General features: G+C 44.7%; 1 protein-coding gene across 1 annotated transcript in view; it reads right to left on the reverse strand.

Annotated features, from left to right (window-relative positions):
• RASSF1 (Ras association domain family member 1) overlaps positions 1-10,164 on the reverse strand; it is a 35,946-nt gene extending 25,782 nt beyond the window's left edge. The window contains exon 1 of the mRNA XM_081934171.1: positions 9,095-10,164. Within this exon, the coding sequence (XP_081790297.1) occupies positions 9,095-9,425 (331 nt within the window). The 5' untranslated portion in view covers positions 9,426-10,164. The remainder of the gene's footprint in view (positions 1-9,094) is intronic.
• Between the last annotated feature and the right edge of the window lie 2,921 nt (positions 10,165-13,085).

Consider the following 13,085-nt stretch of genomic DNA (forward strand, 5'->3'; position numbering starts at 1 on the left):
CTCTTACAGCAAACATAACAAAGAGTCTAGTGGGAACTGTATGTTCTCTGCCAGTGATATTACATGATTGAATCCCATCATCTACCACATCAGAGGAACTTACATACACTCTTTTTTCAATGGGGTAAATGTCATAATCGGTAAGCTCAGTACATTTTATACTGGATTATGGCCTACTAACTATACAAACGAGGAATGGGATAAACATCTTATATTAGAAATGACTATATCAATATAGAGAATGAGAAAAATATCAACTCATCAAAGCACTTTACTCACTGTGTAAACACTGTCTTTGATTCTGCAGAACAATATTAGTATATATATATGAGATACAAATGCATAGGACCTACTGCGTAGTAGTGCAGCAGAGATAGAAAATGATTTCCCATATGACTAGGGAAGGAAGTTAGGGGAGAAAAAAATAAAAAATCAGGGTAAAGTTCAGAGTACACAAAACAAACATCCTGAAAAATGACAGGCTCAGAATAAAATTCCTGCTAGTCAGTACAGATACATTTTAAAGAAGATGTGATTACCTTTTACTTGACTGCTAGAAAGTGAGGCCAATAAAGATAAATAAGCATCAACCAATACTTACACATGTTGCAAATACAATTTAGAAATGTGCATAAACCAGATCATACAATTATATCAGAGTTAATTCCTCCCTCCCTCCCTCCCTCTTTCCCACACCTATTGACATGTTTGGAGGATATGTTGTAGGCACTGGGACCATCAAGGACAAGATTTGTCAATTTTCACAAAATGGAAGGTATGGGGGCATGGGCAATTACTAAACAAAAAAGAACAAAACCTAGAGAAAGAAAGAAAAGGTCATAGGCAAATTAGGGACCCAGATAGTATGTCCATATCCATAGGGTGTTTTTTTTTGCAATAAATAGAACCAGACAATGCTATGTAATTCTTAGGAGAGGCTTTATGTATTAATAGTTCTCTGTTAATGAAACTCTCCATTCACATATTGAAAAATAGCATAAGGAAAGTTAACTTTTAAATTTTATATATCAAAATTTATATTTATGATTTATAAATATAAATTTGCACCTGTCTTTTCACATAAAGAAAGTGGTCCAATCTGTCACACTGTGTGTGTGTGGGGGGGGGGGAGAAGATAAATCAGGTCAAAATAGATAAGGAACTAATGAGAGAATTCATACATCTTTGAATGAATTCAAATCCCCAGGTCTCGATCGATAATATTCTAGGATGCTAAAGTAACTAATGAATGTGGTCTTAGAACCAATGATGAGAATTCCTGAAGTTTAGGAGAAATGTGAGAAGATTGGAGAAGTCCCAGTGTTGCTCTAAATCTTTAGAAAGAAGAGGAGGAGGGAGGAAATGGACTTGGGAAAATATCAGCTTAACATCTGTATCTGGGAAAATCCTAGATATGATAATCAAGCATACAGCATATTTGCATACCGCTCATGCCAAATAAATCTGTGTGTGTGTGTGTGTGTGTGTGTGTGTGTGTGTGTGTTTAACAAAAAAAGCTAGATCCAATCTGGGTCAATCACTTGGAGCCCATCTTCAGGGAATTTCTCTCTAGCTAGAGAGAAGTTCCCTGATGATGGGCTCCAGCATGAGCCCAAAAGCTCAGAAGACAAAACCTCTGGTTCCAATGACTGACCCAGATTGGAACCTGCAACATTATCCTGGGACACATATATTTTCCTTCATTCTGGAAAATGACTAGAAAATCAAGGAAATGCTGAACATGAAGTGTACTTTAATGTAGCATTCGGATAAAGTTGATTACAGCCTCCTCCTTTATAAAAGGAAACAATGTGGGATGAATGATCCTATTGCCAGGTGCATTCATAGTTGGTTGATTAGTCTTATCCAATGTGTGTGACTTAACAGTTCAATGTCCTTAAGGAGAGAAATATCCAATGGTGTACCCTGGAGTTCTGTCCTGGGTGCTCTTCAAAATTTTCAGTAATGATGTAGATGCAGCTTCCAAAAAGAGCAGTGGGTGGCATCAATAGAGGCAGTATCAAAATGATGGGAAACGATAGTTCAGTTTTATGACTGTACCTGAACTACTCGGTTCAGTTCTGGTTCCCACAACTTAGGAAAGATGCTGAGAAATGTAAAAGAATGAAGAGAATGCTGATAAAGATGGTGGGGGCTTGAATGCTAAATCTTATGAAGAACAGTTTAAAAAATTGACTATATTTAGTTTAAAAAAAAGAAAAGGGGAAGGGGAGACCTAATAGAAGTTGTCTAATTCTTGAAGGGCTGCCATAGAGAAGGGGGTACGGATTTATTCTCCATGCCTAAAGGTAGGGCAGGAACGTTTGGATGGAAGCTTTATAGAGATTCAAATGGAAAACAAGGAAGTATTTCCTGGCCAAGTTACCTGCCTCTTGGACAGTCCTGGATATTCCATCCCTGCGGGACAGCCATTAATCTGGGATGGCCTGAGGATTTCTACTCTGAGCAAGGGTTGGATAAAATATTTCCAAGATCCCTTCCAAGCTATAATTCTGTGAGTTCCTCCTTTGCAACCTCTCAGATGGAAACATCTGAGCCTGCAATTGAACTCAGATATGCAGCTTTAGTGATTCTGGGTGGCTTAGTAAAAGTAAAGGTTCCCATCGCACATACACTATATTGCCAAAAGTATTCATTCGCCCATCCAAATAATCAGATTCAATTGTGAGTGAATACTTTTGGCAATATAGTGTATGTGCTAGTCGTTCCTGACTCTAGGGGGTGGTACTCATCTCTGTTTCAAAGCTGAAGAGCCAGCGCTGTCCGAAGACATCTCTGTGGTCATGTGGCCGGCATGACTAAATGCTGAAGGCGCATGGAACACTGTTGGGTGGCTTACAAACAGTAAAAACCCAATATAAAAATAATAAAAACAATAACCCCCACCCCCACTGGTGACAACAGCAAGCACTCAAATAAGCCACTTGATGGACTCTATTCCACTCTGGGTTCCCCTGGCCCATTGGCAGAATGTGGTCTTCAGGGCCTTGAGAGGGCCAGTCTAATTTCTGCAGGGATGATGTTTCAAAGGGAAGGTGCCACCATGAAAAAGGGTCCTTTCTTCTGGGTCCCACCAGAAAAACCTCCTTAGGAGACAGAACCCACAACATTATCTGTTCTAGTGAAATGGGTGGATATAAACGAGAAGAGATGGTCCTTTGGATAATGTGGTCCCAAGCCTTTTTTTTTTTTTTTTTTTTCAAGAAGTTTTATTGGTTTTTTTAAAAACATTTATGCGGAAAAGGGTAAGTGGAATAGTTACAAATTTTGGCAGTTGCAAGTATGGCAGACGCCCCCTCCCTCCAGACTCCTAGGTTACATCAAAATATCAAACCTTATTACATAGTCATAAAAAAAATCAGCATATTAATTCTAGAAAAAATACTTTTCAATCAGTTTATATAATTATAATATATAGTCTAGTTGTAGATTCATTAATACTTTCGGTCTGTTTATAACATTGTGGTTTTCTTATTTATTTTTGTGATCTGAGCTTTCTTGGTGTTGCCCCTTCACCCCCCGCTGGCAGAGCTCCGGCCCCTCCCGTGTCCTGCATAACCGTTGTAGTGTCGTCTGTTTTTTCTAGGTTCGCTTTGTTTTTTTCCATAAAGGCCTGTGCCTCTATGGGTGTGTTGATTCTGATTCTTGTCTCCTCCCAGAATATCAGCATACCTTCAGGCATCAACCATCTAAACCACACCCCCTTCTGGTATAATTTATTCGCCAATTGCGAATAGCTTTTCCTTTTTTCCCTAATTTTTTTGGGAATCTGCTTTAGAATGGTTATCTCCCTATCGTGGTATGTCAGTGTTTGCCCCCTTTGTACACCCAGAATTTCATCTCTTGTGGTTTTCCTAAGAAATTTAATATGAACCTCCCTGGGTACATTATGTGTTCTGGCATATGCTGAATTCACTCTATAAGCTAGATCTATCTCCCATTCCATCTGCTGTTTATCTTTGTGTATGTATTCAGCTAAAATGTTAGTCATAATGTCCCTTATATTTTCCCCATCTGCTTCTATTACATTTTGAAATCTAAGATAAAAGGACATTCTTTCAAACTCTGCTTTCATTTGTTGGATGTCAAGTTCTTTGTTCCCCTTCTGTAAGGCCTCTACCCCCCCCCTCGCCTCCGCCACCCCACCCTCCACAAGGTCCAGTCTCTGTGAGTTCTTAAAGATTTGGGCTTGATTCTGTTTAATTTCATCTTTCATTTCCCTTAACTGTTTCTTAATTTCCTCCTGGCCTTGTAAAATTTGTTGAAGCATTTGTTGGAAGTCTATCTCTGTAGTCTTGGGTTGCATCAGTTCTGATATCTTTGACTGTGTAGCTGGACTAGACGTTGCAGACGTTGGAGCAGAAGTAGCAAAGCCAGGCTTTCCAGGAGGTGGTCTTTTTGGAGACATAGTTTATGAAGCAAGGAGATCAGTCAAAGTAGAGACTGGGCAGCTGGAGAGGTAGAGCAGGCAGGCGAATTCAGAAGGCAGAGGATCCAAACAGATGGGGATTTCTTTAGTCACTCTAGCAGTAGATGAAAGTTTTTTTCTCCAAAGAGTTCAGAAAGTAGCAATCCACAAGAAATTCCTCTGGGTGACTCGGAGACAAAGACCGGAAGCCTGAATTTTAAAGGTGGAGTCAGGTTTCACAATTCATGAAGACAACGGAAGTGTGCCATCTTGCCCTGCCAGCTTTGGGCTCAGAGGCATAGTAAAATTTTTAAAAGTTCAAAAAGTTCTCAGTTCATCCATTAGTTCTGGAGCTAGGTCGAATGAAAATCACTTTTATAGGGGTGAGGCATCATTAGTTGGCTCTCCCCCCTCCTCCTCTCTGGGGATGGAAGGAAAGTCTTTTCAAGCCGCTTGTCCAAGGGAGGGGGGGAAATCCCCCTCCCTCTAGCCGCACCTCTAGCAGGGATCCGAAAGTTTAACTTTTTAAAAGTGCTGAAAAGTTCATCAATTCAAAAGCGAAGGAATGCAGAAAGGAAGCCTCTCACCATACTGCCGCTGCTTCGTTCGGAAGTGTGTTCTCCGATCGGCATGGGGCGAGACGCGTGCGCACGCACGTCCTCCAAAACTGCTCCCCGATGCCTAGAACGAAGCGGAGGAGCCCCCGCCAGCCGCCGCCGACGCCAGGACCCTCCGCGAGCCGTTCCTTCGGCAAGGCGCCCCTCCAAGGCGTCTTGTGCCCCCCCAGAAGCGGGGGAAGCCCACCGGGAGAGCTGGAGCAGGCAGCGATCTGCCTGTCGCCGTAGCCGCCGGAACCGGAAGTCTTGGTCCCAAGCCTTTAAAGGTGACAATCAGCACCTTGAATTGCACCTGGAAGCAAATCGACAGCCAATGTAGCTCCTGATACATGTGCACACCTGGGTCTGCACGAAGCCATACAGGACACTGCATTTTGAATCAATTGGAGCTTCTGGATGACTTTCAAGGGCAGCCCTATGTAGAGTGCATTGCAATAGTCAAGTCAAGAGGTGACTAGAGTGATGGGCATGAGTGACTGTGAGCAGAGATTGTTGGTCCAGCAAAGGGTATAACTGACACACAACCCGCTGTTTTGCAAAGGCCTCCTGGCCACAACTACCACCTGCTCCTGGAGCAGGAGTTACGAGTCCAGGAGAACCCCGAGATTGTGCACTGGGTCTGTTTGGGGCAGTGCCACTCCATTCAAGACCAATGGTGGCAATTCTCTATAGAGCAAGGAACCCTGAATCCAGAGCCACTTGGTCTTCCTGGTGTTCAAATTCAGCCCATTGCTCCTTATCCAGTCCTTAACAGTTTTATTTATTATTTTTATTTATTTATTAGCGTTTATATACCGCCCCCTCTCCCGAAAGGGACTCGGGGCGGTGTACAGTCCGTATCAAAATACAACAAATTAAAACATAGTAATAACTACATAAATACACGTATGAGAGGAGGATAAAATATGCCAAACTGTACAGCTAAATAAATAAATCGATACAAAAGTTTAAAATCCCAATGTCATATCAAATTTAAAACACTATCCCTCTAAAAACCAGTAAGAGTGTGTATGCCAGGAGGTAGAAGTTATAAATTATGCCAGACCAGCCAGTCGGAACAGGTGTGTCTTCAGTTTCTGTCGGAAGGAGCGGAGGTCAGTAGTGGTTCTAATGTCGGGGGGGAGGTCATTCCAGAGGGTTGGGCCCATCACAGAGAAGGCCCTACTCCTCGGTGTCGCCCGTTGGCATTGCCTCGTGGACGGCACCAGGAGAAGGCCCTCCCTGTGAGAGCGAATTGGCCGCAGGGATGTATGGGGGAGGATGCGATCCCGCAGGTAACTAGGCCCTATGCCATGGAGCGCTTTAAAGATGGTAATCAGAACCTTGAAACGCACCCGAAAGACCACAGGAGCCAGTGCAGCTCACGCAGGAGAGGTGTTACGTGGGAGTACCTAGTACTCCCCATGACTACCCGCGCGGCTGCGTTCTGGACTAGCTGCAGTCTTCGGGCGCGTCCCAAGGGAAGCCCCATGTAGAGAGCATTACAGTAGTCCAGGCGAGACGTCACCAGTGCATGAGTGACTGTGCGTAGGGCATCACGGTCCAGAAGGGGGCGCAATTGGCGCACCAGGCGAACCTGGTGGAACGCCCCCCTTGCCACGGCTGCCACATGATCATCCATTGACAGCCGGGCATCTAGGAGGACGCCCAAATTGCGCGCCCGTTCCACAGGCAATTGTTCGCCCCCTATGGCCAGTGATGGAATCAGCTGGCTGAACCGAGGTGCCGGTAGCCACAGCCACTCAGTCTTGGAGGGGTTGAGTTTGAGTCTGTTGTCCCCCATCCAGACCCCGACGGCTTCCAAACACCGGGACATCACTTTGACAGCCTCGTTGGGGTGGCTTGGGGTTCTCCAAGCACTGAGAGAGGGAGCTCACAGCATTGCTTAACTCACCATGGGCTGAGACATACAGCTGGGTTTCATCAGCATATAGCAGTCCATAATGATGGATGATCTCATCCAGCAGCTTCATGCAGATGTTAAACAGAAGCAGAAAGAGCACCAACGTTTGCAGGATCCAACAAAGCAGGGGGTGAGGTCTGGACCTCTTGCTTCCTTTCAGCACCAACTGAGAATGGCCACAGAGGAAGGAAATGAACCTGGACAACACAGAGCTCCCACCACCCTCCCAACCTCTGAAACCAAGAATATTATGGTTGATGGTACTGAAGGTCGCTAAGAGATCAAGTAGTGGAAGGATGGTTGTACTATCCCCATCTTCTTTCCGCCAGAGATAAAATAGCATGAACAATGCAATTTCTGTTTATCTGAGGATCTGATCAAATTATAAAACTATTTTGGAAGCAAGTGATTGCAGAATTCTGGAAACTCTTTTTATTTATAGAAAAATAGAGAGCTCATTGGACTTTAAAAACTTTTGCTTTGCTGAATTGTATTTGATAGCACATAACAGTTCCTATTCTGTTCAAGTCTGCACAAATTACAACTTGACCCAGCTTAAATATGTAGTATGTATGTATGTATGTATGTATGTATGTATGTGTGTGTGTATATATATTGCCATGTACTCTTAGACTTAGATAGATTCCTGTTTTACTAATTCACAGCAATTTCTAAACTCCAATTTGTAGTTGTATTATAATAATGTCATATTTTTCATTCATATGCTTTTACAGAGCAAGAGAGATATTTTTATACTTTCTAATAAAAGAAAATGCTAGAAAGAACTTATGTAAACAACCTCGAGATACTTGTTGGTCAACAGGATTATTCTCCCAAATCCAAACAAAATTTGACCAAATTTTGTACAAAAAGAAGACTGAATTCAAATGCCAGGCCAGATAGGGCCAGGAGTTGTGGCAAAACAGAAAGGAAACCTCTATAGGAGAAACAGCTGGGCAGCGGCTCTGGAATGTTGCTGACTGCTTCATTCTAAGCTCTTCTCTGGCTCTCTCCTTGTCTTATGACTCATAGCATAGGGCAGGGATGGCTAACCTTTTTCATCACGGTGTGCCAACCTGCCTGCTGGAAATGGCACACAAAACCATCCCATGACGAACGTGTGGCCTTGCCAGCCTTTACGCTTGTGGGAGCGCCAAAACCCAGAAAACAGCATTCCGTCATGCATACGCATGCCGGCACCCAGACCTGTGGTGCGGGTGTGTGCCTGACAAACCGCTGGCCATCGCTCATGTCCGCAACGGAAACCTGGAAGCTTGGATGCCAACATGCGCATGGGCAAAGGAACGCTGCTCTTCCAGGTTTTGGTGCTCCAATTTGTGCAAAGGCCAGCTGGCTGGCACATGTGTGTGCAAAGGAACATGGAAGAGAGCCAGCGAGACTGTGCATCCCACGCAGGATGCTGTTTTTGGCATGCGTGCCTTTGGTTTGCCACCATGGGTATAGGGTATCTTGCCCATCCTGGGCTTCCCAATGCACAACTACACAAAAACAGCTCCACAGGCAACATGTACCACAGTCCTCCCATTAGACCCTCACAGACACACTATGACACATCTGCACACACCCTAATTAGCCCCCTCCCATAGTATTCTCTTACACACCGCACACAGGCAGCTTGTATGGCCAATGTTGGCAAAGAGATTGAAAAGGGGGAAAAAAGACCCCAATTGTATTGCATGCCCATGTTCAATAGTTGCTCTGGATACAGAGACTTTAGGAAATGCAATTTCCCCCAACCAATAGCTTTCAAAGAAATCTTGAACCAATGCAAAAGACCACTGTCAGGGGATCTGTCATCCTGTTTTTCTCGCACAGCTCTTAAACTGCACTTTCAATACAAGAGACTACTTTTTTAAAGAGTTCATCAGTTTTTCCCCTGCTGGATCTGTGCCTGCCGTACTCAGTTGTCTATAAAAATTCCGCCGGAAACAAGGTAACCAGAGGCGGTTTTTGCATGGAATAGAAGCAACAGTGCTAACATAACCCAAACTCTGAAGCTGCTAAGGGTACCCTAATTCGCCACTTTATGCATCCTGCACTGGGCATTACCTCCCCGCCCTTCTGTTTCTCCCCGAAATTTCTGCAAGCGAGACTTGTGGGGGAAAGTTAAGCTCCGGTACTCACAGATGCAGCGGAGACGCTTTTTGTAGACGCCCCAGATGAACTCCCCGCACAGATCGCACCAGGTGGGTTGACTCTGAGTGCAGGGTCGGAAGAGGTGTCCCTCGCCGAGCTCCTCGGTTAATCTAGGATCCCTCTGGCCGCCCAGAAGGCGGATCTGGCGAACGCGGGTCAAAAGCTCGGGCACTTTCCCGGGAGAGATCCTCAAGGCGTTGGCGCGCTCTAAGCGGACGGGGCGGTCGGCCGTGCCTCGCGGGCCGCGCGTCAGGTCCAGCTGCTCCTCCAGCCCCAGGTTCTGCAGTTCGATCATCTCTTGGTGCGTGGGACGGTTCATGGCCCTTTCCTGGGCTGAGGGCGGAAGGGAAGAAAGAGCTCGGGAACCCGCATGGAGTCCTCATCGGGGCCCGGTTGGCGTTCCCATCCTCCTCACTCGCCGGAATCCTTGCCTCTCGGGCGTTCCTTGCCTTCACTCCAGCTCTCCGCTTGCCTCCCTCCGTTTTGAAGCAATCCGAAGAAAATCCCTGGGGATCTTGGCCAGAGCTCAGCCAGCGGAGCCTTGTCCTCCTCTTCTCTCACCCCATTCTTCCCTGCAACAAATGGGGTGGCTTTCTGGGCTTTTACGGCAAACGGCCTTCTCCCGCGCGTAAAAGTCTGGGGAGGAAGGCGGCGACGGTTGTGTTAACTCAGGCTGCGTCTTTAAAAGGGCTGCTCAGAAACGTTTTCTTTTTGCGCGCAAGCGATCGGAGGAAAAGCCTCAGCTCGCCTCTTCTTTCATTCAAGTCCCCCTTCCCAGCAGTGGGATGGAGGGAAGGGGGAGAGAGAGAGAGAGGCGGGCGGTGCCTCGCTTTGGGGCCGACGCTCCCCCCTCCTCACTTCCCGCCTTAAGGCACCTCCGGAACAAGAAGTGATTGCACCCGCATAGGAACCGGTCCCACGCAGGTTCGAGGAGAGCGATAGTCTCTCAGCGAGGCAACTCCCCCTTGACGAGGCGGGAGGGTGTTGTAGATGCGCGAAGGGGAGAAAGAATCATATAGAACAGCGCCGCGGTTTTTAGACGGCTGGCTTTGAAACAGAGAAAAAGTTTTAGTAGAGAAAGTTGAATAGAAAAAGTTGAAAGCTGCAAACCTCCCCTCCCCAAAACACAATCCCACCCTGCCTGTTCTTTCTCAGCTGCTCACTAAGCTGGACTTTGGGTCGCCCCTCTGGGTTCTGCTGCTGGGTGGAAGTTGGGAATGGGCTTGCAATGGGTGGGGCCTGATGTCAACTCTGGGTAGAGGGAGCCAGAGGCCCTGGGAGAAATAGGGATGACAAAATGCTCACTTACTGTCAACAAGCAGATACTGTTAAAAACAAACTCTACTATTGATTTGAATTTAAGACAGGAGCCACCTTTCTCCTAGGATAGCCACTTTAGACTGCAAGATGCTAGCTAGATAGCCACCATCCTTGCTTTGTGTGGAACACCTAAACAGATTAGAGGATATACTGCTTTTTGTGTGCACACAACTTCTTCCAGGTGCAAAGGTTCTCTGGACCAGTCTTTCCTAAACTGGGGTCTTCCTGGTACTTGGAACCACAGCTTTCAGAATTGTCAGTTGGTACAATAATTGGCTACATATGGAGCTGGAAACCTGTGGGGTTCGGCTCCAAGTGGGGAACAAGATACTGGAGACATGGAGGCTGCTTGGAAAGATGGTTTTAATGGTGGACAGGACCACATGGCTTGAGTTCTGAACAGAAAAGGTGATCACATGCTTCAATGTTGGAAAAAAAGAGAAGGAAGACCTGGGATGCTGAGTCCCTGGTTTTATGCCCTCTCTGGCCTTTGATCTTGATCTTGTATTCTGATTGGTTGTCAGACTCCCATGGGGCCGTGCAGGGGCAACTCTCCAGACTGCGTTTTGAATCCAGGTTTGGTTGAGTTCTCAGATGCCATGTGGGAGTTGGGTAAAGGGCCAATATTATCATGCCTTAATTCCATCCCCCTGGAGCTGAAGGGGAGAACTCTTTGTTATGTAAAGGGACTGGCTTGGCCACCTTAATGGCCCATTGACAAAGTGGGTGGGGGCAGGAAGCTGCAGGGAGCTATTCTGTCTTTATAAAACATGTTTCTTCCTTTTCACATCCAGAGAAATATTCTGCCTTTTCAATATTTCCTATGATATTTCATTTTTCTGGGAGAGGGCTGGGTGATAACTTCCTACAAACCCTAAAAATCATACTTCCAATTTTTAAGTGTGAAGTAATGGATCTCAGTGGATTACTTGCAATCTGCATTTTAAAAGAGATTATGATTCAGAATCACGTGGTTTAGCGTAGCTGCTTGCTTATAGAGGTAAGAAACCACAACATCTACTTCTAGTTATTAGCACTTCAGCCTGCAAACAAAGCTTTCTCTTTGCTTAAAACAATTGCTCAAAAGTATTTTCCTTTTGTGTAAGTATTGTTCTTCAGTCTCTCTTCAGTCTTCTACGAAAGAATCTCTGCTGTATACTGTATATAATTACGGTTTCCTATTAACTTCCTTCCCATTTTCCATTAAAGGTAAACTCTTCTATGAATCCAGCTCACATCTTAATGACTTCATAAAAACATCCGTATAGTTTTCTTGGTAACAATGGTTTGCCATTGCCTTCTTTAGAGATGTTTTCTCAATTTCTCAGTTTAGGCTGCAGTCCTGAGATTTCCTCATCAGATCTGATTCCACTGATTTTTTGAGATCAGCCCCAGCTATAACAATGCAAAAGACTAACAAAGGCACCTTTGCATAAGAGGGTTTCTGTTTTAGAATTAGATAAATGCCATAAAATAGATTATGTACTATACCATCTATTTTTATGAGGCTATTTTGCATTATTATAATAATATCATGTTTCTCAACCCCCATTTGCTATGATAAAAATTAAGGAGGCAAAGAAGAATTTGCAACTTCTAAAGTTCTCCTTCAGGAGGAAAAGAAATGTAAGAACTTTTTTGGCCATGTTTGCAGGGATGAATTAATCCTCAAAAATCCTTTCTTTCCCATTCTCCTGTCAAATTCCATCATTTGCATCTGCTTGTTGAGGGAAAATACAGACCACCACATTTTTCTATATGAGAACTCTTGTTCTTTTTGTATTGAAAATGCAGGAAAGCCTTGCCATCTTCCCCCCTTCATATGATTATGTGTAGGAAGTTATCACCCAGCCCTCTCCCAGAAAAATGAAATATCCTAGGAAATATTGAAAAGGCAGAATATTATATTTCCCTGGATGTGCAAAGGAAGAAACATGTTTTAAATTGAGAATAGCTCCCTGTAGCTTTCTGCCTCCACCCACTTTGTCAATGGGCGATTAAGAAGGCCAAGCCAGTCCCTTTACATAATAAAGAGTTCTCCCCTTCAGCTCCAGGGGGATGGGAATGAAGGCATGATAATATAAGCCTTTACTCAACTGACCACATGTCATCTGAGAACTCTTGAGAATTCAAACAAACCTGGACTCAGCCTAGAGAGTTGCACTTGCATGGGCCCATGTGAGTCTGAGAACCAATCAGAATACATTTCTTACACAGAAACAGGAAACAGAGAGGTGGGACTGAACAGGTTATAAAAAGCCTAGCAAACCCCTTCCTTTCCTTCTCTTCTTCTCCACCAACATTGAAGCATGTGATCATCTTTTCTGTTCAGGACTCAAACCATGTGGTCCTGTCCACCATTAAAACCATCTTTCCAAGCAGCCTCCATGTCTCCAGTGTCTTTTTCCCCACTTGGAGCCGAACCCAGAAGGACATTTCTTCCAACAGATGTATTGGCAGTGCACTTATATGACTGCAACAATTGATACAGAAGTAATAATTTTAAACTCCCATCCCAAATTGGATCAGAGTAATAAGTGTGGGCACACAGAAGAAGCAAGTTCATAGTCATAAAGAGTGCCTACGATGGTACTCAGAAGTTGCAAGCAGATCCCCAATATTATGTGTGTGAGATCCCCAATATTAATAGTAGTAAGAT

This window comes from Natrix helvetica (assembly GCF_964273705.1).
Source record: "Natrix helvetica genome assembly, chromosome: 1".
Taxonomy (NCBI): Eukaryota; Metazoa; Chordata; class Lepidosauria; order Squamata; family Natricidae; genus Natrix; species Natrix helvetica.